Source organism: Amblyomma maculatum, chromosome 1 (genome assembly GCF_055883805.1).
Source record: "Amblyomma maculatum isolate TAMU_Amacu chromosome 1, ASM5588380v1, whole genome shotgun sequence".
Classification (NCBI taxonomy): Eukaryota; Metazoa; Arthropoda; class Arachnida; order Ixodida; family Ixodidae; genus Amblyomma; species Amblyomma maculatum.
The window spans coordinates 273,882,586-273,906,594 of NC_139344.1; the positions used below are offsets into that span (position 1 = coordinate 273,882,586).

The 24,009-nt window shown below is 46.8% G+C and overlaps 1 protein-coding gene and 1 long non-coding RNA gene across 4 annotated transcripts in view; both read left to right on the forward strand.

Moving 5' to 3' along the window:
* The first annotated feature begins 22 nt into the window (after positions 1 to 22).
* On the forward strand, positions 23 to 7,503 carry LOC146206572 (uncharacterized). 3 transcript variants are annotated; one of them, XR_014704464.1, is made up of 4 exons: positions 23 to 186; positions 2,513 to 2,638; positions 3,102 to 3,268; positions 7,194 to 7,503. It is a non-coding gene; the product is annotated as an uncharacterized LOC146206572 (long non-coding RNA). The 3 variants fall into 3 exon arrangements; XR_014704465.1 differs by having other exon boundaries at positions 26 to 186; positions 3,180 to 3,268; positions 7,194 to 7,498; XR_014704463.1 differs by lacking the exon at positions 3,102 to 3,268 and having other exon boundaries at positions 27 to 186; positions 7,194 to 7,454.
* A 1,392-nt stretch (positions 7,504 to 8,895) lies between these two features.
* Positions 8,896 to 24,009, forward strand: part of LOC146206573 (uncharacterized) — an 89,727-nt gene continuing 74,613 nt past the window's right edge. Inside the window, exons 1-3 of the mRNA XM_084591305.1 lie at positions 8,896 to 9,132; positions 9,676 to 9,860; positions 9,920 to 10,052. Coding sequence (XP_084447431.1) covers positions 9,072 to 9,132; positions 9,676 to 9,860; positions 9,920 to 10,052 — 379 coding nt within the window. The 5' untranslated portion in view covers positions 8,896 to 9,071. The remainder of the gene's footprint in view (positions 9,133 to 9,675; positions 9,861 to 9,919; positions 10,053 to 24,009) is intronic.

Sequence of the window (24,009 nt, forward strand, 5' to 3'; positions counted from 1 at the left end):
AAATCTGAAATGAGCCAATCCAATCCACCTGACAAGTTGACGTTTAGTCATGGAAGATGGCTTCACGTTTCCGTGTTCTGCATTTTCTGCGCAGTTACAAATACCTACGGCTGTAATGCACTGCTAGCATTGTTTTTGCTGTGGCTTGGTGCGGCTGGCACACTTTGTTCACCCGCCGATTCCAAAGTAAGTATTTCAGCGAACTTTTGTTTCTTTAGTGGAACTTTTCGATGCACCGATAGTGGTGAGCTTTTGGGCAGCCGAACGGTCGAGTGTTTTAGGCGAGACTGACAGGAATGCTCCGCGCCGACTAACTAAAGTGCAGCCTCAAGTCTGAGGGCCATCTTTCTCGGCATTACTGGACGTTGCGCCAGTAAGCCGCGCTACTTCTCTGTCTCTGATAAAGGAGTGCCTGCCCGAGCTTTAAAGGAGTTAATTTGTTAACCATGCGCAACGTGCTGAGTTGTAAAAACTATACGAGAAAACTTTTGCACTCCTCGAGCCTATCGTGCGACATACCTACACTTGTGAAAACGTCGCGAGTTTCTTTTTTTTTTCTCTCTCTTTTTCTTTCTTTTCTTTTTTTTTTTTTAATGGACAGCCGCTGATCTTTCTCTCTCGAGCTTTACGGCAACTACAGTTTCTAGAAGGAACGGCTGTAGCTACTAAATAACTAAAGGTTTAGTACTCTCCTTCAGCTTTGACAAACCAGGACAGCACCTTGCGCATGTTGGTTATGCATGTGGGACCGAACCGCGCAGAACAACCGGACAAGGAGATGAGAGAAAAAAAAAAAGTCAGCACTTGTCTTTTTCTTGACCCGTTGTTCTGCGCGGTTCTGGCAGGAATTTGACATACCGCCAGACAGTTTTAGTTTCACGTGCGTACAGAGTTACGTACGCAAACGTGAGAAGTCTACGTGCGCAGCGCGCATTTCGCCAGGACTACTTTTAGTTTCACGTACGTGGTGTACGTGAAGCAAAATGTATGGACCTTTCATACAAGTCTCGAAAAACTGTGCGTACGTGTTATGCCGCGCCATCTAGTACAGATGAACCAAACTAATTTTGTTTAGTCGAGCTGCCTTGAACCGAGCCACGCTGCGGCCGTAGCCAAGAGTCGGTCGAATTGGAAATTGCTGTTCTCAACGTCGTTGCTCTACAGTGAACAATTAGCAAGACGCATACCTATATGCGTCCACCGCACAGCGTGTCGCATGCAGTCTTCGAATGGATTGCATTCTCTCACGTCGCGAAGCATATCCAGATCGTCGCTTTAGGAAAAGAGAATTCGCTGGGCAACAGAACCAACAGAACTCATGCTTACAACTTCACAACCTTCTCCCTACAACGGATTGGCTCTGGTTGGCTGCCGGCTTGCATCTTGCACTCTAGCCACTTCTCGCTCAACTCTGGTCTGGCGTGACCTCGCGAGATCGTTGCTATGACGACGACAAACGCTTCTGCGTCAGGCTTAACAGCTGAAAAATCGTCCTTCTATCTAAAAAATAAAGGCTATTTGTCACTTGAAACTTTACGCGAGGGTAAGATTGGGTAAGCTTAAAGCGAATACAACAGTTTAGAACACGATATCGCGCCGAGGAATTAGCGGCGAAGCTGTTATTGCTGTGAAGCGGGCGGGCAGGGCGTCGCCATGTTGTCAACTCTACGTACGCCAGCAACGTGAAGACGCCAACGTGAAAATCCGAATCTCACGTACGTCCGTGAAACTCCCGCGGACTCTTCACGTTCTGCGCATGCGCACTGGTCACACGTAGGCGCTTCACGTACGTGAAGCTCCCACGTACGTGAAACTAAAACTCTCTACAGTTGGGCTGTGAGCTCTGGTGCCTGCAACGCCTTCTTTTATGCAAAACAGGCATACTGGGAGGCCATGCAAGCCGCGGGCTCAAAAAAAAAAAAAAAAAAAGAGCAAAAGTGAGATGAAAACAAAATTGTTGTTGCTTTGTCCTTACAGATATTCAAAGGCTCCTCAGAACTTCATTGCATTATTGACAGCGAGATAATGCCAAAGCTACACTAGAGCCATGCAGCACCTTATAGTGCATGATACTGAGCTTATGTCTCGCACTGAAAGCTCTTACCATGTTCTTAGATTATCATATTAAAGTAGCTTTAAACCCATGCTTGTTAATACAGTGATAGCCATAAATTGAATCTAGGGCATCATGCTCACATACAAGGCTTCTGATAACCGCTGGTCACATGATGTGGGCTATAGCAGAAACCTGTACCTGGTCATCTTACAAGCATTTGTGCAATTGATGCTTTTAATGTGTTGTAAAAGTTTTTGTGTTCTGTTTCTGTATGGGAATGCTTTCCTTATTGAAGGCTAACATTTGGCTTGCTACAGCAAAACCTCTACCTAGTCATCCTAAAAACAGCACCGCAGTTGGTGCTTTTAGTGTGTTGTAAAAGTATTTGTGTTCTGCTTCTGTATGGCAATGCTTTTCTCGTTGAAGACTAGCATGAGGCTTCCAAAAATTTTTCAGATGCCATTTGCTGTAGCCGATTTCGTAAGCCAACAGGAAGCAGCACTTTGAACATGGAAAACTGTCATCCACGGGGGAAAAACAGCAACATCCCTTTGCATTCTCATTTCTTTGGTATGGCTAAAAGTGAGTATTGTATCATTATCTATATTATTAATATTGAATCATGATTGTCAGTGTTGAAGTTGTTTGAGCGTGATGATTTTAAACACACAGGACATCCCTTGTTTACATGTAGGATGTAGAACTGGTTTCAACAAACTTTATGCAGCAAATTCTTTTTACATTGTCCACCATGTTACTTTTTGTCATTGTCCGTTGAAGTAAATAACCAGTATTTTACGTTTACACAGTCGTCCACTCTTAGCTTGAATGGGAATGTGTGGCATGCAGTTTGCAAAATAGCAATGCATCCGTCACAGCCATGCATCAAGGCTAAGTGGCTTGTGCGTAGAGGGACTAGCCGCTCCAGCTTCACGTCATCTGCCTCTTTGCTCCGGTGTGCAGACGTGCATTGAGGCAAAGTGGTTTATGTGTAGAGAAACCAGGAGCTTCTTTGTCACATCTGGCTGTTTGTTACGGTGTGCAGATGCACATCGAGGCAAAATGGCTGATGTGTAGAGGGACCAGGAGCTGCTGCTTAACGTTCTTCGCCTCTTTACTACAGTGCACAGCCGTGCATTGGTGCTAAGTGGCTTGTGCATGGAGGGCCCAGGAGCTGCAGCTTCACGTCTGCCTCTTCGCTCAGGTACGCAGGTGCGTATTGAGGCAAAATGGCTTATGCATAGAGGGACCAGGAGCTGCTGTGTGGCGTAGTCTGTATATTTGCTATGGTGCGTATTGAAGTACAGGGGGGGGGCTCATGTGTAAAGGTACCATGAGCTGCTGCGTCATGTCGTCTGCCTCTTTACTATGGTGCGCAGGCATGCATCAAGGCAAAGTGGCTTATGCATAGAAGGACCAGGAACTGTTGCTTCACATCTGCTATGATGCGCAGCTGCGTATTGTGGGTGGTGGTGGAAAACATTTTATCAGATACAAATACAGGAGGTTACTCACTAGCTGACCCTGAGGGGGCCTGTCCTGACAAAAACAAGGGGTCCCTAGTTTGGGACCCCAGTGGTGGTAGAGGGACTAGAGGCTGGTACTTCACGCTGTCTGCCTCTTCGCTACGGTGTGCAGCTGTGATGGATGCAGTGGCATCTCAAAAAGTGCATGCCACGCACTCGCATGTTCAGCCTGAGTGGACGACTGTGTACCTGCTATAGCTTTGTTATTCATAGAATAAACCTAGGCCAAGTTGGATAAATTATAGCTCACATCATATGTGGTCAGCAAAGAAAAGCCACTCCAGAAAATCTGATGCATTTACTGTCATAGGATTCTTATTCATATACATGCTACTGACAAGTCAGATTCTTCACCCTCAGAAATGCCAGAAAAATAACCAAGGGTGCGTCTGCAATAGTCTAGCTTGCTCTTTCTCTGCAGACTTGAGTCAGATGTGTGTTCCATTGCTGTGGGTGGGACAGGTGTGAATCTTTGATTTTAAGCTTGCAACAAGTATGTTATTGTAGTTTAAAGGCAAAACGGTACTAATAATCGCAGCCCCCCGTGGCCTTTATCCCCTTTTAATAGTGTTGCTAGACACTGAATTATTAGTTTACTCTGCACTGTTTCTGTCTAGTTAATGTGCGGAGATGTACATATATTTATATGACTTGGAGTTGTCGACTTTGCACTTAGAAACATTGTAGCGTTATCTGGTGTGTTGCTTTCATTTCTTTAATGATTTCTGTAAGGGATCGGTAGGTATGCTAGGCATCATTATTAGTCTGCTCTTTTTGGGTCACCTGTTCAATGCCCAGCTGCGGCCGTCTCCCACTTGCCCTCGGACAGGAGGCGGAGAGACGCGCACAGAGAGGCAGCTACAGCAGCTACAGTGCTTAACAGAAACGTAGGCAGAGAGGGAAAGAAGTCCCCTCTTCCGAGGACTTTGCTGTCGCACTCGAAGACGTGGGGACAGGCAGTTTGTTCTCGTTGCTGTGTCATGTAGGGGGCTCATTTTTATTTAAGGAGCTTTACGAACAGTATACAACTAAGGGGTCCTTAGTACTAAGCGTACTAAGGGGTCCTTAGTACGCTGACTGGACCCATCACCCGGAGGCAGCACAGCTTTGAAACGAGCACCTCTTTTGGAAGAACTGCTTATCGTTCAAAGAAAAAACACTGTCAGGTTGAAGGGTGTAAGGCCCGCTTCCTTGTTGGGGAGCCCATAAAAGTGACAATTATTCAGTGCAGGCGCGCTGAGTGGGGTCTCGTTGAGGATTCCAACCCTGGATGTCAACAATGGTGGGAGATGGCGGCGTTGAAAAAGGTCAAGTGTGTAACAGTGACAGTATGATGCGGAGCGGGAGGATGTGGATTGGCTCTTCTGATGTGGTCCGCAATGGTGCTGACTCGGACGCCAATAATTGCAATAATTGCCCTGTAAAAGGAGCCGCCAAGGATGCAAGCTTTGGGCAATGGTTGCGCATGTGGGACACCGTTTTGATGGGTTCTAATTTTTTTTTTTTTCCTAGGGGAGAGAGTTTGGCATGTGACCTACTGAGCCAATCATTTCGAGGTCCATTCTCTAAATTCTGTTTGTTGTGAAACGAATTTGTTGTCCCTTTTGCATTGCTTGTATTAGGGAGAGGGTGAAGAACTTATGAAAGTGGAAAGACATGCCAAAATGTTTGTTAGCCAGTCATGTGTGAGTTCGTTGTCATTGGGGATGAGAAATGTGGGCGGAGTCCCGAAGTTAATGAAACGGCCCCGCGGCCTGGAGAACTCGTTCTGAGCTAAATTTTGATCTCTTTCCTCTTCGGCATAGATCATGGTCATTGTTTCACCTGTTGTAAATACGTACATTCATGTATAAAATTTTCAGTTCATCTTCCTCTCCGTGTGCAAGTTGTTGTGGCCAGATGCAGTAAATTCACTATTTTCATTTCTATATAACGTGCCTTTCTGAAGATGGTGAGCTCTTTTGTCCAATCCTGTAAGAAAGCAGCAAAGCGCTCCCAAATCGTCCACAAAACTGTGTGATATCTTTAATACTAACTGCGGCTTGGTGTCACTCAAAACATGTAGTTGAGGTAGATTTCTTCCCCCCCCCCCCTCTTTTTGTTCGTTCAAATGAGGACCAGCGGACACTAACTCTTGCTTTTGTAATGCCCTAGGCCCCGCCTTAAGGCAGTACTCCAATGTCAATACCATTTTTTATAGCTATGGCTGTCCAACAGCACTAATGTCTTTTATACACTTCTTTTACTAATCTCTTACCCAAGTGGTGGCTTATACTGCGGGGGTGAAAGTCTCTGGACAGTATGTGTAGATTTTGGACTAGAATCGCGATGTAAACGAATTGTGACCTTATTTCTCTTGCACACATGAAAGAACTAACGTTCAACTTTCACATCGACAAGTATGGTCCGAGTTTCCTGGTCGATGTGAAAGTTATGTGCTTTGATTGCAGCTTGTGTAGTCCACACACTTGTCCCCGATATTACATAGGGGCAAATTAGGCGCCTTTACAGGGGCAGTTTCTTTGGCGCCCACTACCTTCCCCATAAATAAGCTACAGTGTTTCTTGTGAACAGCTGGCTGCATTTATAAATACCATTATTTTTTTTGTAATTTGTTGTGCATAGTTGAGAAATCCATGACATACATGCACAGCTGGTTGCCAGAATTGTGCAGCCATATTTCAGTAACTAACATCCATGCTGCATGCTGCCGGTAATACATCAGGAGCTTGTGGTTGTCAGCTTTTTGTGTTTTGTGTGACTATAAGCCTTGCTATTGTAATGTCACATATAGCGCTGTGAGTAAACAAATAACTTTACTTTTAACTTTACTTTTAACTCTTGTAGAAGCATGAACACTGCGCAATTACTGCGGCGGGCTATGCTTCCACATTGGGCTTTAGCCACATGTCAAATGTCTATCTTTATTCTGCTGCAGCAGCTTGCATGTTATCAGATAAGTTACTTCATCGCAGCTGCTCTAAGGAGACGCTTTCTAGACGCTTGTAGCCTAGATGTTGATGTCGATATACCCCCGACACGCCCAGGGAATGTCTTCGGTAGAGGGCACATGGAAACCAGCGAAATGTGCAGTTTACAGAACAAAATGGTAACAATTTTAAATGATGTTATTATTGATCACTTCTTTTCAGAGCAGGAACAGTGACTTTAGAAATCTGCCTGTTAAACCGCTCAAAATGCAGGTTTCTGCCGCCAATGCATACCTGTGTAATACTGCAATGCTCTGGCTGTGCTTTATGTTCATATACAGCATCCTTTATGCTTAGTTTCTCTGCATGTACACTCCATGTCTTGGGCATTGCTGAGGGCGCATAGCAGCAAGCATAACATGCCATGTTTGGTCAGAGTGGCATGTTCAAAAAGACGACATAAAAACATTAAAATACTGAATGCCAGGTTCTTGTTATTCTGCATGGGTTTTGCTGCAGTTATATGACCTTTCTATATAGTATGTGACAGTTCTGAATGGAGATGCATGCGTACAGTGCCACCTGGAAAAAGCAATTGAGAGAAACTGGCAGTTGCCCTTGGAGATGTGTAATCAAAGTTCAGCACAGATAACTTGAATTTCATTTTCCCTTCTATTGCAGGAGGAGCCCAGCCTGCTCTTTCCATCTTAGGCCTGGAAGACCAGCAACAGCTGATCGAGCAAATGCACAGGATAGTAACTGCCCCTGGAATCCCGGCCTGCGGAGGGCGCCCACAGAGAACTCGATCATCTCCTCGCTAATTCCGAAATATTAGGTTTCAATAAATACCTTTTCCTCCACCACCTCCCCAAGAGAAGAGCTGTCGCGGCCAAGGATAATTAAAAAAAATTTATTCAAGCAGATTCTTAATACTCCAGTTGGCCTGCATTTTACCATGCCACTCCTTAACATCGATATTTTTTTAGTGTAGACTATTTATGCATGCAGTTTTTGCAATATAGCAAAAAAAATGCTTTTTTTACAACCTCGCATGCTGGTATGCCTATGCACTTAGCATGTTTTCAGGAATGGCGCATTTGTGTAAAGCTCAGCTAGCATATGTGCCTCTTTGATGGAAGTTTTAATTGCACACTACTGTTCAGTGCTTTGTGTGTGAAAGTAAAGCAGACAACAGGAAACTTGAACCTGTTGCATATTCTATTGTCTGCTTTACTCTCACGACTAAGGCATTGAGCACTAGTATGTGACTGAAATTTCCATCGCACATGCTTGCTGAGCTTTACACGAATGTTATTGGCAAGTTTTTACACCAATAGCGGGCCCTGCAAGCATGTTCCGGGAAACGTCCGAATGTCCGCCTCCGGCTGCCCGTCGGACGTCCGTGGGACGCGATCCGGATCCACGAACGATAGTCCGACGGACGTCCGCTGTACGTATATCGAACATAACCGGACTTCCGTCGGATGTCCGAAGGTCCGAAAAAGGACGTCCGTCGGTCGACCGTCGGACGTCTATGGCCGTCTGGGGTAGCGGACAATTCTTCCATGATCGTGTTGACTTCGGAAACGCCATATTGCCCTCCTAGCCACGATAGCTTTGGGTCCGTCTTCCGAGTTTTCAGAAGTGTCGTTATTTTCCTGACCCGCCATCTCAAGCTGGGAGGACTGGGAGGTCTTGCTCTCGTTTCCGGATTCGACAATAGTAGCCAATTGCTGCGGTGATTGCCGACGCGTCACGAAGAAAATGGACATGAAAGTTTGACGAATGTCTAAAACTCGTTTGTTTCAATAAAGTTTCTCACTCTTTCTCCCTCTCAGAAACGCACCTCACCCCTTCACCTGGCTATAGTGCACTATAACCTGGCTCACCAATGTCACACTTCCTCGTAGGTATAGGCAGTACAGGCGCGGACGCGTTACATTATATATGCATCAATTAGAAAGTACAGTAGCGTCTACAACCAATCTGCATATACCGTACCTGCTAGGTTAAATTAGCCAGCGTGTGAAATGTGCTAGAAGGCAAAAGCGTGCTTCGTTTACTTCTATCTCCACTTGTACAGTCTTCCACTAGTTTGAACACGCGGTCGCTGTCATGATAATGCGACCAATGCGGCCGCATATCGAAGCAAACTGAGGCAAAACCTGAGGAACCTGGAAGCGGTGCTTAGCATTGCTTACCACTTAGCTTCATTGCACGACCGGATCGGACGCAATGACGTTTTTAAGGCGTGACCGTGTTCAAACTAAGAGTGGACGACTCTATACATGCGCAGAAGTATATGCACAAACGAAACCGAAACTAATGCTCAGTTTCGTTGTCAGTGTCTGTCACGTGATCCGGTTTCCTCGCCGCGAGCGCGGCAAGCGAGCCGCCGGAGCGAGCTGCAACGGAAGCGGTGGAGTGGAGTCATCGGAGTAGCTAGCAGTAGCAGCGGGAGCTCAGCAGTCGGGCAGGGGAAAAAGAGCCCGGCGTTTTCAGGTGTGTGCACTAAGTTGGGGCCGGTGCGGCCTGAGGGCCATTGTGGTCCTCTCAGCCATGATTGGTACGAGCATTCGGCATGTCGTCTTCATTTGCTTGGCGATACGGACCGTTTCTGGTGAGTGACATCCTTAAGTTTGTACTTTAATCGATGGCTTTGACCACAACAAAATTCACCTTGTCTTAGTATTACTGAGAACGCGGACGTGTACGGCGACCTCTCGCGCTTCGGTGGCCTCGGCGGTTGAAAATCAAGCGTTCGTTGTTCACGCATCGCGCATTTATGCGGGTTTGTTTACGCCTGCTTGTTCAGTAGAGAAACGTTTGCAACGGCTTTCAGGCCTTGGGTGGCCGGCTGTGACGTGCCACAAGGGGCAGAAATGGGTTATGAGTCGCTGTCAATATGGGCAAAGCTGAAAACATCGTTTATGAAAAGCTGGCTCGAGCAGCGTTTGCGAGGGTAAATGCCAGCGGAATTGGGCTTCCCTGGCGAGCTGCCAGCGCAGCTTCCGCGGCGCAGCGGTCAAGGCGCTCGCTTTGAAAATGCGTGTCTCGCCCAGTGGCCGTCTTGGACGGACAGTTAACAAGCTATGCTCGTTCCAACGCGAGAGAGTTGTCTGTGCTAGTGGCAGCGGAAAGACGGCGCTCTTGGGCCCCGCAGGGCTGCGTATAGACGGGCCGGGCCTGGTGCTCCAGGGGGATTCCCTGTGGCTGAACTGCAGCGACGACCACGGCACTGCCCCCAGCGCGCTGTTATGGTACAAGGACAATATGAAATTCTACTCGTATGATCGGCAGACCGAGCCGCCCAGCCGTAGCTACCGGGTGCCCGGGGTGCACGTGGACGTGAGTAGCGGCTCCCATGAGCCTGACGCCAGATTCAGGCTCACGCGTATCCCGCGCAGCTCAGCCAGTCGAGCGAGGGCTTCGTGCGCTTGCTGGACGCGGATATCCGAACGCGCGGGGTGTACCGCTGCGACCTGCAGCTCGAGCCGGGAGTCGTGCCCGAGCACAAGCAGCTGCAAGTTCGTGTCGTCGGTGAGTACGCAGCGAGTAGCCGCGGCTTGCGCACAAATGACACGGCTGCCTCCTCTGCCTGTAAAGCACATGTATACCAATGCACGAGTTGCCACTGCGGCTGTAACCTCCACCCGTATGCGTCCCGAGCACTTCCCCTTGCGCTTTTGAGACGCAGGGAACCTATAGACCAATTGTGAGCTCGGGTTATGCATGCACAGGCCGACTCACCAAGGTCTCAAGAGACTCCAAGTATTCTGAAGTGTCCATTTTTTCTTGTATGTTCGTTTTGCTTACGCCACGAAGAAATCACTTCATCGGGGTCGCGCGGCACGATCGAACAGCACACGACAAAAAATATCACTTCTTCGTTTCCGTCTGATCGTTGACGGCAAATGTCACGAGATCCTTATTTGCTTCCAAGCATAAACTGACCGGGATTTGCGTAGAAACCGTATAAATTCGTTAATGGCTACAGACGTAGGTGATTTTTAATTTCGAACCCATAAAAGGGACTTTCTGCAGCTGCATACAAATGTTATTATTGGCTCTTTTTAATGGTTTTGCTTGAGTCGAATACGTTACGTTGAACACTGCACTCTAATTTATATATATATATATATATATATATATATATATATATATATATATATATATATATATATATATATATATATACGGAATGTTGTCGTGTGTTGATTACTGGAATAAAGAGCATTAAATGCAAAGCGGAAGGAAAAACAACGCGCCGATGGTGGGAGACGAACCCACGACCTCCGAATGTCGAATGGAAGAGCACTGAACGCGACATTCGGAGGTCGTGGGTTCGACTCCCACCATCGGCGCGTTGTTTTTCCTTCCGCTTTGCATTTAATGCTCTTTATTCCAGTAATCAACACACAACATTCCTGTAAATGTCAACAGTATGAATAATAATAAAAAAAATTTGCCTTGCACTCAAAGACTGTTCGCTCCTTTAAATGCTTTATTAACGAGCCCCTCAATTGTCTGCTATATATATATATATATATATATATATATATATATATATATATATATATTAGCCGTTGAGAGCACGAAAATAAATCACTTTTACAAGAGGATACTAGATGGAATCAACTTTATTAGATAAAAAAATTAGAGTTTAGGGCTTTAAAAGCATCGCACATGATTGAGCTTGGTGCTCCCTTATTTTGAGAAGGCTTTCAATCTAAAAGGAGTGTGCAAACAGCAGCCGATGTGCCGGGAATTCCCGCGAATGTCACGCGCCTCGTGCACTTCACATCAGGCACATTGTACTGTGGTGCCACGCGGCACATGTGTTTCACTTGTTTACTCTTCACTCAGTGCATGTGCTCAGAGACATTTCGATGGCGGTGGAGCATGGCAGCTCACAGCGGTAAACATAAAAAAAAAATGGAATCGAGTCATTTAATTATTACGTTATTAGGCGGTAGACAATTGAAAGAGCGAGCGTCAGCAGATAAGTATGCGGTGTGAGAATATCAAGGGTTTCTTGTAGTTTTCGAATTTAGAACTTTGTAGTGTAAACGTTGATTGGAGGGCGAGGGCACACTTAAGTGTCGTCTTTAAAGGTGGGGCACGACAGCTTTATGATCTCTGTTGGCTCCCCTTGCTTATCTTCGTTCACGTGCATACACCTTGCTTCTCGTGTATCTTTTTATGTGGGTCTCTATTATCCCACACATACTATAATTGGCACGCAGTCTTAATCTACCAGCTTTTACGAAAGACCACCCGGCATAGATATAAAGCCCCATTTTAGCCCAGGCGTGCCTGCTTTGCCTAGGGGCGAGGTGTCGCTGTCCAAGCGTCCCGGAAGATCACGCTCTGTCATCTTAAAGGCGAATTGAAGCCCGAGTGTGCAGTGCCTGCACAGTCGGCCATGCCATATGGTCTCGTGATGTCACACTGCCCGACGACCAGTCAGTGCATCGCCATGTCAGCGGCTATGTCAGAGGTTTCATTTCGTTCAGTTCAGATGAACGGAACACCGCAGCATCTGTCACATTTCTCGGTAGACACCAGAACCGCGCCGTGAGGGAAGATAGGAAGGTGGGGGAAAAATAAGGAGAAAGAGAGGGAGGTGCCATATGTTAAGGGATGCGGAATTATTTCGACCACCTGGGGATCTTTAACGTTCGCTGGCATCGCACAGCACACGGACGCATTTGCGCTTCGTCTGCGTAGAAACGAAGCCGCCGCGGTGGGGTTCGAACCCAGGTACTCCGGTTCAGTAGCCGGCAGTCTTACACACTGAGCCCCCGCGGGGGGTACCTCTCGGAGGCATTCCCGCGATATTTCAGTCGCAGCTACGACAACGCCGGATTTACCAAGGAAGGGGGCATTTAACGCTGTCGCATTAAAAAAAAAAAATGAATAAAAGTACACCTTTTAAATCGCTGGGCGAATTAACGTTGAAGTTAGCCAATGAAAAAGTTCATGCGTAGAGATAGGGATGCGCCTTTGATGGAACCATTGCTGAACCACGCACGGCAAATGTGTTTCCATTTGCAGCTGCGTTTTTGTGCTGCTTATTATTATAAAATATAATTTTAATTTCCGGTTGGAAACAAGCGGCTAAAGTTTTATAACAGCCGTTTCCATGCAGATGTAAAATGTTGTGGCGTTGGAAATTAAATAGAGTGCATAGCTGTCGCGCACCACCCGTGCTCTGTCTGACTGTTTTTCCTCTGTGCGCAATCGATGGCGGGTTGGACTCTGCGTGGCTTGTACTTTTTTCTTAATCCAATGATGACGTCGCCGCGGCGTGCGAATTCACTGAGCTCGTTTCGTGTACTCTACGGGCAGCGCTTTTTGCGCAACGACAAAGTGGCGCCGTCGCCTACCCGGCGCGACGACCCGAGGAAATGGAGCAGTGCACAAACATAGTACACGGCGCATTGGAGACACTTGCCGAAATAACAGGATCGCTACAAGTCGGTCGTTTCGTAACGGACTAACCTAATTCCGCTCCTTATTGGCTGCGGCGGGCCGACATGTGCGGCTGGCTAATATGTTTCAGCTACAAGGGACCTCGCCCCTCATAGTTTTCGCTTCGGGTCGTTGTCAAACCTTACGTGCCATTTTAAACGGATAGATTCGTACACCGCCTGTGGGAATATAAGCGCACTGTTTCTGCTGGCGCTTTTTGGCGATATTAATTCGCCTTTTGTGTGTGTGTGTGTGTGTGTGTGTGTGTGTGTGTGTGTGTGTGTGTGTGTGTGTGTGTGTGTGTGTGTGTGTGTGTGTGTGTGTGTGTGTGTGTGTGTGTGTGTGTGTGTGTGTGTGTGTGTGTGTGCAGGGGAGAATGTGATTGTGAAAAGACTGCACATATGCGCGTTCGCTCTGTCCGTGCTGATGGGTCGGTGACACTTAGCGGGAACACGGCTCAGAGTGGCTGCGCACGTGCAGAGCATCATTGCCGGTAGCAGATTCAAGCGAAATGGCGGCCTACACGAAGCACCACATTGAGGTCTCTGTACTCGTGCGCCGCTCTGCATCGATTCGTGACCGGCTTATGTGCAACGGCGCTAAGCCCGTGCGTGGCGCGCGGAGTTGTGTTCACGCTAAGTGCGATTGACCCTGTATGTTCAGTACCCTTTGCATGCAACGCGTTTTATTTTCTACGGATTTTATGTAAGTTTCTTAACCCCCTTCATGATATCACATTACATATGTTCGACTATAGGAGAACGGGAAGAGGGGGGAGTTGACTGTACCAAAAATGCCAAGGTATTTTACAGAATCATCATAGCCTTGTAAGAGTTAGTGACAGTTTTAGCGGCAATACCTGGGTGTATGTGATATGGTCAAGAGAACTATAAACGATTTCACGGATTTCTAAAGCAGACAGGCTGGTTTTACTTTGTTCCTTTTATTTGATTAGTGGAAATTAATTTAGTGCATCATGTGATGATCAACACGTCAATTCATCATCAGCCTGAACCATAACGGCTTTCTGGCTGTATCTGGCAATCATTGCAAATAGCGCAGTAAAAAACTGTTACAGGGCAATAAAAACGGAAATAAACGCGTAAACACGTCAAAAAATAAAAAAAAAGTGATATTTCAAATAACTTTTTGAGTGCATAGAAAATGTGTCTCTCGGAACGGCTTCGAAAGTGTCAGAAAGCCTTCACGTTCGTCTGGAACTCGTGGCATCGCTGTTTCCGTCGTGTCTCCTCACGCGTGCTTTTGCGACTTGGCCGTTTTCTCGAAGCTTCGTGGGTGCCTGTGGAGACAAAGGGCGCGGGGAAGATTGTCTCTCTCGCATGCGTCACTGTCCGCTGATGCATGGTCGGTGGTGTCGGTGGCACGCATATCCCAGGCCGTATCCGACACGCCCTTCGCGATTGTGTGTGGCGGAATGCGGTCGGTCGCCCCGGCTAGCGCGCTTCCGCAGTGAGCCTTTCTTCTTTTTATTTTTCTTTAGCCGCATCGAACGTGATTGTACGACTGTCTCCATTGCGTTTTGCGCGCTGCTGATTTTCCTCGGAATATGGAGTGGTTTCTTGAAATAGAAGATATAACAGCTGAAGACATCCAGCCGGGGCATTTACAGAGCACACGTGAATTGTTGGCAGACGTCACTGTTCGCAGGACATTTGTTGTAGCCACCCACCAAGGAATCACGACTGCATGGAAATTGTAAGCATTACTGCCGCGCGATCGGCTTTTTATGCGACAGCGCAAGAGCCCCTCCCGTTGGGACGAAAAGCCGGCAACGGTGTAACGCACTTGCCGCCATCTAGCACAACGACACATCTTGTTAAAATTGATTAGAATCAAAGGAGAGCCATGCTTTAATGTGAGCGTCGGGATGCACGGTATTCGTGTGATATATGTACGTACCTGTGGTCGTGAATGGTATCTCAGAGCGATATGCCATTGTCACAGTTGATACAGTCGATCCCGGATATCTGCAACTCGAAGGGGATCGAAAACAGCTCGATATCGACACGATACATGCCACCAGATGAGCTCCTCTGTAACCCAAAAGCATAAGCATGGTGTACGTACATCCTGCAAGTTCGCCGCGGATAGGGCGCATGCGCTTGCACCCTAAAGTGGCCTTTAGCGTACCCTCGTGCTGAGCGTCGCCTAGCGTAAAAAAGAGGGCCGCACATCTACGTGCCGCTCCATGAACACAACCACATGCTCTAGATATTTGGCAGGGACAGTTCGGGGCGTTGCTGATTCTCTCCGCGATGGCGCAGGTTGGGGTTCACATCAAAACTGCTATACGGACGGAGTTTAGGGAAAAACCACCGCTGATGATTAGAGCTTGAGTTGTGTTACTGGCGCTCTATAAACGCAGTAATAACTCAGTTCAGCGGGGGTACAGCTGTTTTCTTCGTTTAGTAGCGAAGCAGGCTACGCGAGAGTCGCTTCACTGCATGACAACCAGCTAGTGCACCAAACACTGGCTTCCCTGCATGACAGCAGCATCGCGTTGAAAACAAGCGCACCAGGTCGAAGGCCAACTTCGAACGTACTCGACGTTCGGCTCGTCAAGCTGTTCTACAACGTTAGCGCTTCCAGCAATTGTGCCAGGGCTGCGCATCCGACCCGGCTTCGCGCGCGAAAACTGATCGTAGGGACGCAGTTTGGAGAAGCGCACCTTGCAGGGGCGCGACGCGCAGTTAGATATATCGAATGTTTCGTAGAACGAGAATTCGATAAACGCGAACACCACTCCTATGCACTTGCCTGGGATTTTCAAAGGGATATTCTGAGAGTTCGATATAATCAATAATTCGATTTATCCGGAATCGATAACCCAGGATTGACTTAGTAATTAGGCGTCCAAGTTATTTGCTTTTCATTCGGTCGCTTATTATCTGGAGCAGGCCACATCACGTCTCACTGAGGCGGAAGGTAGGCCGCGCTGGCTGCCCGGAACATGTCTCTTGAAAACTTCGTTTAGTCTGATGCCGCGCCTGACGGAATCGCGATTGCCTGCTCGGAAGATTGCGTAGTATAACTGCCTCACAATACACGCGGTGGCGTCGAGAGTCACCCGGAGAGAAATAGTGGGTTCGGAGTCCGCCGAGAGGAGGAGGCGAAACGTCCGCCTGCCTCGGACATCGAATCGCGATGCGAACAGCGCAATCCGTCCAACATGGTATATTTCGGAATACAAACGTACTGATTTTGACGGAGCTTGGTCGGCGAAAGGCCTGTACTAGTCCGAGCATTTTTTTTTTTTTTTTAAGTTGCGGTGGTGTGCACCTCACAGGATTGTAATCCGTGGCATTTGGCTGTATTTCGTCCTATCGTCGTGGTACGGCTGACATTGTGACTGTTTGCCTGCGGTGCGCTCCGAAACACGTACAAAACACGTGTGGGGGAGGGAAAAAAACGGAAGTGATGGTCTGACAGCTGCCACCGAAAGTGCCACAACGTGTCGTCAGATTCGTCAGCGGCACGAGGTGCGCAAAGGGAGTGAAATTTCAAACAGCGGGAGACACGCGCGAGCGCGGTGTTGGAATATGCAAATCGCTTTTGATTTTAAGAATGAGGAACAGTCATTCCTGAAGCGGGTGCCTCGCTGAGCGCATTGTTTGTTTCGGAAAGACGTTCCCTGCTAGCTCCTGCTGTCGGACAAGTTTTATAGCCGATTCGTTTTCTTTCCTGGAATGGGACACATCGATCCGTAGGCCAGATCGAACTGGACTGAATGTTACATTCATTTAAAAAAGGGGGGGGGGGGGGGAGTGATATTCCAATAAAGCACATGCCGATAATAATAATAATAATAATAATAATAATAATAATAATAATAATAATAATAATAATAATAATAATAATAATAATAATAATAATAATAATAATGTGCGCTGGAACGACCATGCGGACTTGGTACTGCTGCACAAATAAGTATAAAAATGTACTGAAAAACTTTGCATGAAGGGATAAAAGACAAATGAAGAATGAAATAACACCAAAAGTGGAATTTATATTGAGAGTAGTATCGGGGACAATGAAATCGATAAGGAACACATAACACCCCCCCCCCCCCCCAAGAAAAAAAAAAACAGTAACAATAAACAGAGAAAGAGAACAACAATCGTTGCCTGTAATAATACAGATATATACAGGAAATAGTCAACCATGCCATATGCAACAAACATGTAGTACATAAGCGCGAAGTGCAGTTAAAATGATAAAGAAATGTAACAATTGAACGCGGTACAATCACATACGAATGTAGAGTTTTGACGGTAAAATACCAATAAAGAACAGGTAAAAACAGTTAAGGAGACAGACAGAATTAAACAGGAGGAAAACCACGAGTGAAGCAAGTACAATATGATATAAATTGGAAGTTATATGTGATAAAATAAACTGTTTAGAGTGTAACGCTACGAACATCCAATATAAACGAAGAGAGCGAGTATCGGAAGATGTCAAGGTGAGGACAAAAAGAATTAAACAACCTCTGCATTCTGTCCAGAGAGGAGTGGGAATGCAGAAGCGGAGAAACTTAATTGAAACGGTCCCTCATGCTCTTTCGCAGAACTCGCAGTAGGATGAACTCTATGAGCTGAGAGCACGGAGTTTGTACAAGACTATATATCTGCCCTGACACGACGACAGTTGAGAGAAGGAAAATGCAGCGAGTTACTCCGTCTGGAGCAGGTAATTGAGCAAGGTCAGCATCGAACAAAGTGGCGTGAGTAGGAGTGCGGCCGGAGCACTGCGCTATTCCGCTGGAATGTCCGAAAGATAACAGAAAACGTAAGTACTAGAGTCACCTCATGTTTAATTATCTTTCTACCTTATCCTTCAGATATGACGTCGGCTTTCTCCGCAAAGTGTGTGTGTGTGTGTGTGTGTGTGTGTGTGTGTGTGTGTGTGTGTGTGTGTGTGTGTGTGTGTGTGTGTGTGTGTGTGCGTGTGCGTGTGTGTGTGTGTGTGTGTGTGTGTGTGTGTGTGTGTGTGTGTGTGTGTTTAAATTATTTCTTAGGACAAAAGGTCGGCCTCTGAAAGGAGATGGTCAAGGTGCGGTTACGGCGACATTGAAATACAGGCTACGATCACCGCGAGCAGTGCGTGCCCTTGTTAAAGTCTGCAGAACATACATGGCGAAGGGCAACTGTAGCAATCGCATGAACTCGTTTCTTCAATTTCAATTCGGAAATAAAAATAGAGAATTACAACTGCAGCTCACAAAAACGGTAACTTCGATGGGCTGCTATCGATGCACAAGTATATAGGACAGCCGTTGCACGGGCTCAGGTGACCACAATCTCGTGGCATTTCAACTTTTGACAGCGGGTTCCGATGCTTCCTGCTTGCGAGAACATTTTCGTTTGTTTTCATTCTCTCTTGCCTCTCTTTCTGTAGGCAGGTTGTGGTCAGTAAGACTGATTGAAAACCTTTATTGGTCAGTAATAGGGGTAGGCATCAGGAGTGAAGCGCTGGCGCTGGCTGCAGGGACCACACAGCACCGCTGGCCTTAAGCTGCATTCTTGGCCCTGTCAGAGTCAGTTGCGCCTCCCGCTGCTCCACTGATGTGTTTATGCCGCTGTTACACATTCACAACGCTCACACTGCCTAGCTGGCTATACATGATGTTGTACAAATCAGCTTGGGGCTGACGCCACGCTATCTCAGACCCCACTCCAGTACTGACAAGGAATCTAGACGCCCCCAACGGTGCAGTTTAGGAACTTAGGGTTCCGAAACCATTTTTATTTCTTTTCTCAATGGTGGTGAGAAGATTTCTTCCCTGTCGGTTCGAAAATTTCGCCAGTACGAAACATTAACACGTTTTCTTAATCCGAACAGAGAAAAAATAGTGTCTGCAGCACTATACACTAAGTCCGGAGCAAAAATGGAAATTCGTGCGCTCACACCACGAGTCAGTCCAGAGTTGGCCACTCAGCTCCAAGGCTTCAGAATCAACCCGTCGCGACTGTTAAGAAACGCTACCTTTGTCCTTGAACAGTGCATACAAATATTAAATGCTTTAGAGATGTCAGTGCTTCGTTTTACCGAGACATGACAAAAAGGGGGTGGTCGTTCGATTCCCGGCATAGCCGGTCAGCAAACGTAGCGAATGAGAAGAAGGCGTGTTGGCTTGTAGCAACAACAAACCATGTTTATCGATTCAAAAAGAGGGATACGCCACTTGTAGCGGAAATCAACAGTTACATACTAAAGGGACAACAGCACCACGAGTAAAGAACATCTCAATCAAACACTCTAATTTGCATTACACAGATAATTAAACAAGCTGCAAGCAATAGTCCAATTGCAACAATAGAGAGTAAGTTCAGAACAGGAGTACACATACAGACCACTGGGGAGCGCGGCGGCAGTCCATCACCGAACGACGCAAACGGGGCGGCCCTCGAAGGACCTTCCGACGCCGCTGGGGGTTCGGGATACGGTGCGGCGGCAGCTGGTAACCCGGGGGTACGTGGAAACTCTGCTTTCCCTCCGAGTAAAGTCTCTAGATCTCTTTACCTCCGAGGGACGTACTGACTTTGGGGTCTGGTCGACTCCTTTTTAAGCCTTCGGTAATTGCACACGCACACCGGACGCTCACAAAGCACTTCACTCACGATGGGAGGGTCACGTAGACGCATCACACTTTGGCACTGCATGGCCGCCATGTTGGGTTTGGAAATGTCACACACAACCAAAACAACCCGCATGTTCGCCACAACTTCGGCTCTGCTGGGGGTCACCTTGCCAGGGAAGAAAAGTAACTTTGGCCGTAGTAAGGGTAACTTTGAGGGGAGAAAAGTAACATACAGACAAAACAAGCAGCATGTTCACATCGGGTCTGGTGAAGGGAGAGTTGCTGTACGGAAGAAACGTGCACGTACACTCTTTGGCATGCCCGGACGTTCGACACACTACAGGCTCCGTGGACATGTTTACGAAAACGAGAATAACGCAGTTTTATATACGCTCAAAGATAAATTGAGGGTGAGTAGTACTTGCGTGCGGGTTACTTGATTAGACGACTCTGAAGACTTCACGCAAACACAACAGCGCATCATCGGTGTGAGCGCCTTGCTGTATTCTCTTGTGTGTTGCGTTTGTGTGTAACTGTGCAGCGCCAGAGGTCTTCAGAGTTGAATTGAGGGATGCCGCCAATTCTGTGACAGTCGTAAATTGAACAAGAAACCACGTTTAAAAATAATATCTCCATTTTGTATATAACGATGTGTAAAACAGGCCGGCAGCCACTTTCTCTCTCTGCTTCTTTATTTTCCTCTCCGCCTGTGCTCAAACCGCTATATAGACCCCCCTTCGATGGAGTTCATGCAGCTATACTGATCATGAAAGTTTCCATCTGATCTGCGAAGCTCCACTGATCGGCTTGTATAAGGTCGAGCCAGCTTTCCCGCCTCCTCATTTCCCTCTTGCCCTGGCGTCCATGTAACGATTACATGTCCGGGTGTTCCAGATCCTGATTTGTAATGCTCTCTTGTCAGCTCTGCCGTTTGTGAACTCTCTGCAAGCACCATGCGAGTTTGTCATTATCCTAAGGTGTTATTATCTCGGCAGCTGTGCTATGACCGGAGCCATCGCCAAGCTTTCAGTGGCTCGAGGAAAGCGGTCAAGCATAGAAGGGCTTCTTGGAGTTGTTTATCAGGGGAAAGGTATTAGCATCCGCATATTTTGCGTAGAAAAGTCCGAACCCTTCCTTTCCCCTTGCTGACGTCTATAGGCTAGCATTCATTCGCTTGAGAGAAGGATCCACCGTGAAAAGTTCTTCGAGTGTACGCAGATTTTTTACTCTACCTGTGTTGATCGAAAGGAGTGTCGATTCGTGTTCAAAGTCTGCGACCCGTGTCTGTTTTTTGTAGCCGGAGCTTTTGTGCGTTCATGGGGCAGGTGTCGTGTACGCACAGTGCCAAGATTGTGTCGGTGGAGGTGAATAGTCCCAGCGCAGTTTGGAAGACGTTTCTCGGGATTGTCTTGATTTGGTCGAGCTGACGCTTTCCCATCTCGTAGTGTGGGAAGCTTTAGGTGATTCTGTACTAACTGCTATAGCTTTGAGCAGTCGCAGCGTATCCTCTTCGCGCATTTCATTCCTTCTGTTAACGACACGTTTGGTCATGCATGCCATTTGTGTTTTGGTATCCGATTACAGTTTATCGAGTGTGCATCTTTCCTGTTACTCTGGATACACTTGCTCAGGGCCCAGACTGTGGAGACTTCTTCAAGTATATGCCCTTCGAGCGTGACTTGTATCTTTGTATTATCTTTATATCGGTGTCCCTCAACTCTCACGAGGTCCGACTTCTCGGGTGAACATCAGGGTCCGCAGCTGTTTGCGTATTGCTGAACGCGTGTGGCTGCCACTTGCAGTCTTCTTCCATGTTTTTACTGTTGTACTGTGGTGTCATCCGCGTATACAGAGTGCCCTATGCAAAGGATTTCCTTGAGCTTTCTGTCAAGTCCAGTGCGCGCTAATATTAAAAAAGGCGTGGCAAGATAATCGGCCTTTAGGCGTATACCCTTGTTTTGCATTTTCAAGACGTACGATCTGAGGTTCCGTATTCCTATTGAGCCGTTCTCTTAGAGGGGAAGGCCTTTACGTAGCTAAAAATGCGCTCGCCGCAATTAGGCTCGGTCAGGCCCCGCATTATCGCCTCATGGGAGACGTTATCGAAATGCCGTTGTAAATCTAGGACCAGTGATGAAGCGTTCGGTTGAAAGGACCTGTAAAAATACGTCTTGAATGGTGAGTCCCGCCATAGCCTCGAGGCTGTGGTCCCGCTCTAAGCCCACTCTAAGCCCAAACATGCTGTGCGTGATTAAGTCTTCCGTGACTGTGCGTTCCGTGGCTCTTTAAAATTACCTGTCTATAACGCTTGTTCATGTAGGAAGTTAGCAAAATCGGCCTTAGGGTATCGACAGTCGGTTTCCTTCCCCGCTTGAGTGCAGGGGTTTCCTATCGGATTGAAATTAGGGGGGAGGGTTGCGGAGGAGGGGCGTGGATAATATAGAAGAACCGGTAGTGATTTTTAATTTATTTCTGTCGTTGATGCGTCGTGTAGGACTAACCACGTTTATGACTCCGACAGTCACGAGAAAGATTGCGATCAAATCACATTACACAGACAGAGGGCGTTTTTATGAACAGAAAACAAAAATAACTAGAGAACAAGGACTACTTAATATGTGTCGACAAGCTACACGGCAGTTCAGGTTATAGCAATAAACCTTATATATATATATATATATATATATGAAAAAAAAGAAAGAAACTTGCTGTTCAACACCACTCGCGTAATGCAGGCGTGGAAAGAGCTGTAAAACACGCGCGCTTTTGTGCTGCAGTATAACAGATAAGCACAATAATTCAACACACACCAGGGATTCGAATCCATGTTCAACACTGTACACACAGCGTTGCTCCGTATACACCGTATACAGGTGTATGCGGAGCTTTGATATCAGCCACGACGATTTGTACGACACTGACACATCTATAGACATGAATTTACGGCTGCTACACACAATAATTGGTTGAATATATGCAAGCACAGACACATACTTTGGACGTTCCGGCCATTAAGTGAAATCTAAATCAAGACGTGAGCTAAAGAATAAATAAAAGAACTAAGCCACCAGAAATAAATGTGCGCATTCCCAACCGCACAACAGTTACATTCGCCTGTGTTTCCTGCTCCCACCAAATTAGCAAAAAAATCCATAAAAAGTCGTCGGACATTGTCAGCGGTATTTCTGACGCTATAATTCCATCCTTGGAGGACACTTCACGTCATCATCGAAGCATCCAACGACACAATAATTCATGCGCGAAACCCTTACGGCTATAAGCATGCTGCTACCTCTATGCCACCGCCAGATAAGCTTCCATTGTGTATTACAACGCGGGGCTACTGTCTTCCAGCACGCTCCTTATGATTGTGCCCATTGAAGCCAGGGAGATCATCGTATATACACTGTACTTCCTTTCGTGTGCAAATCGAGGTTTCTTCCACCACAAGCCAGCTGCGGACGATGTGACCCTTCGCGTGCATCTGGAAGCTTCCGATTAAGATTTTGCCTTTTCCATCGCCGTGTGAGGCTGGCACTGGCCCTTCAGGCCGTGGCGTAAATCCACGCAAGTTTCAGGGTGATACATGTAACCTGCCGTGGCATTCATTTTAAACGATTTCGTAATATTTTTTTTTCCCCAATAAACAAGATAAGTTAAAAGAGAGTTAACGCCGATGATTGATTTGAGTGCCTTTAACGCGCTTTGTTTTATTACGTCATGATGCAAATTAATGCTTAATCTTTGTATCGGGTAGTTTAGGAAGATATACCACAGCGACATTGTAGAGCTACAATTCATCAAATGTATTACAACATAAAAGTGTAGTTCGCGAAACTTTATGTACATGTCCAGGCATCAGCAAAAGTAAAGAAAAAGATCACTGCAACAATGAGCAAGAACTGCTCGGTCGGGTTAATCTCACGTCTAAACAAAAAAATGCTGAGACTAACACCAAGCTCACCAGGCATGCACGCATTTCACGCGTACACTGCATAACGCTTTGTTTAACTTCTCCGAAATTTATAACTTTTCAGGGAACAATTATCGAAACACAACTGGGGCAGCACTGAGAATTTTTTTTTTTTATAACTTCACTCGAGTTAATATTGTCTCTAGCGTCTTGGTGAACATGCGCCATCGCCATATTACACAAGCATTTCGCCCCCTATCGTGCGCCGTCTAACTCTGTCAGGGCACTGAAAGGTCGTCCTGCTTCACCGGGAAATTGGCGTCGCCGCTATAATTTGATGTTTTCCACCTCCTTGCAATACCGGCGGGTTGGTTCCTTAATTTTTGCAGAGTATTTCCGCTACGTCCTCCACAGGAGACCCGTACGTAGGTTCTTCGTTTAATACGTGCGCCCAAGCCGCTTATATTTTGCCAGCATCACGTTTGTGTCGGCGTTCGATAGCTGCTTCT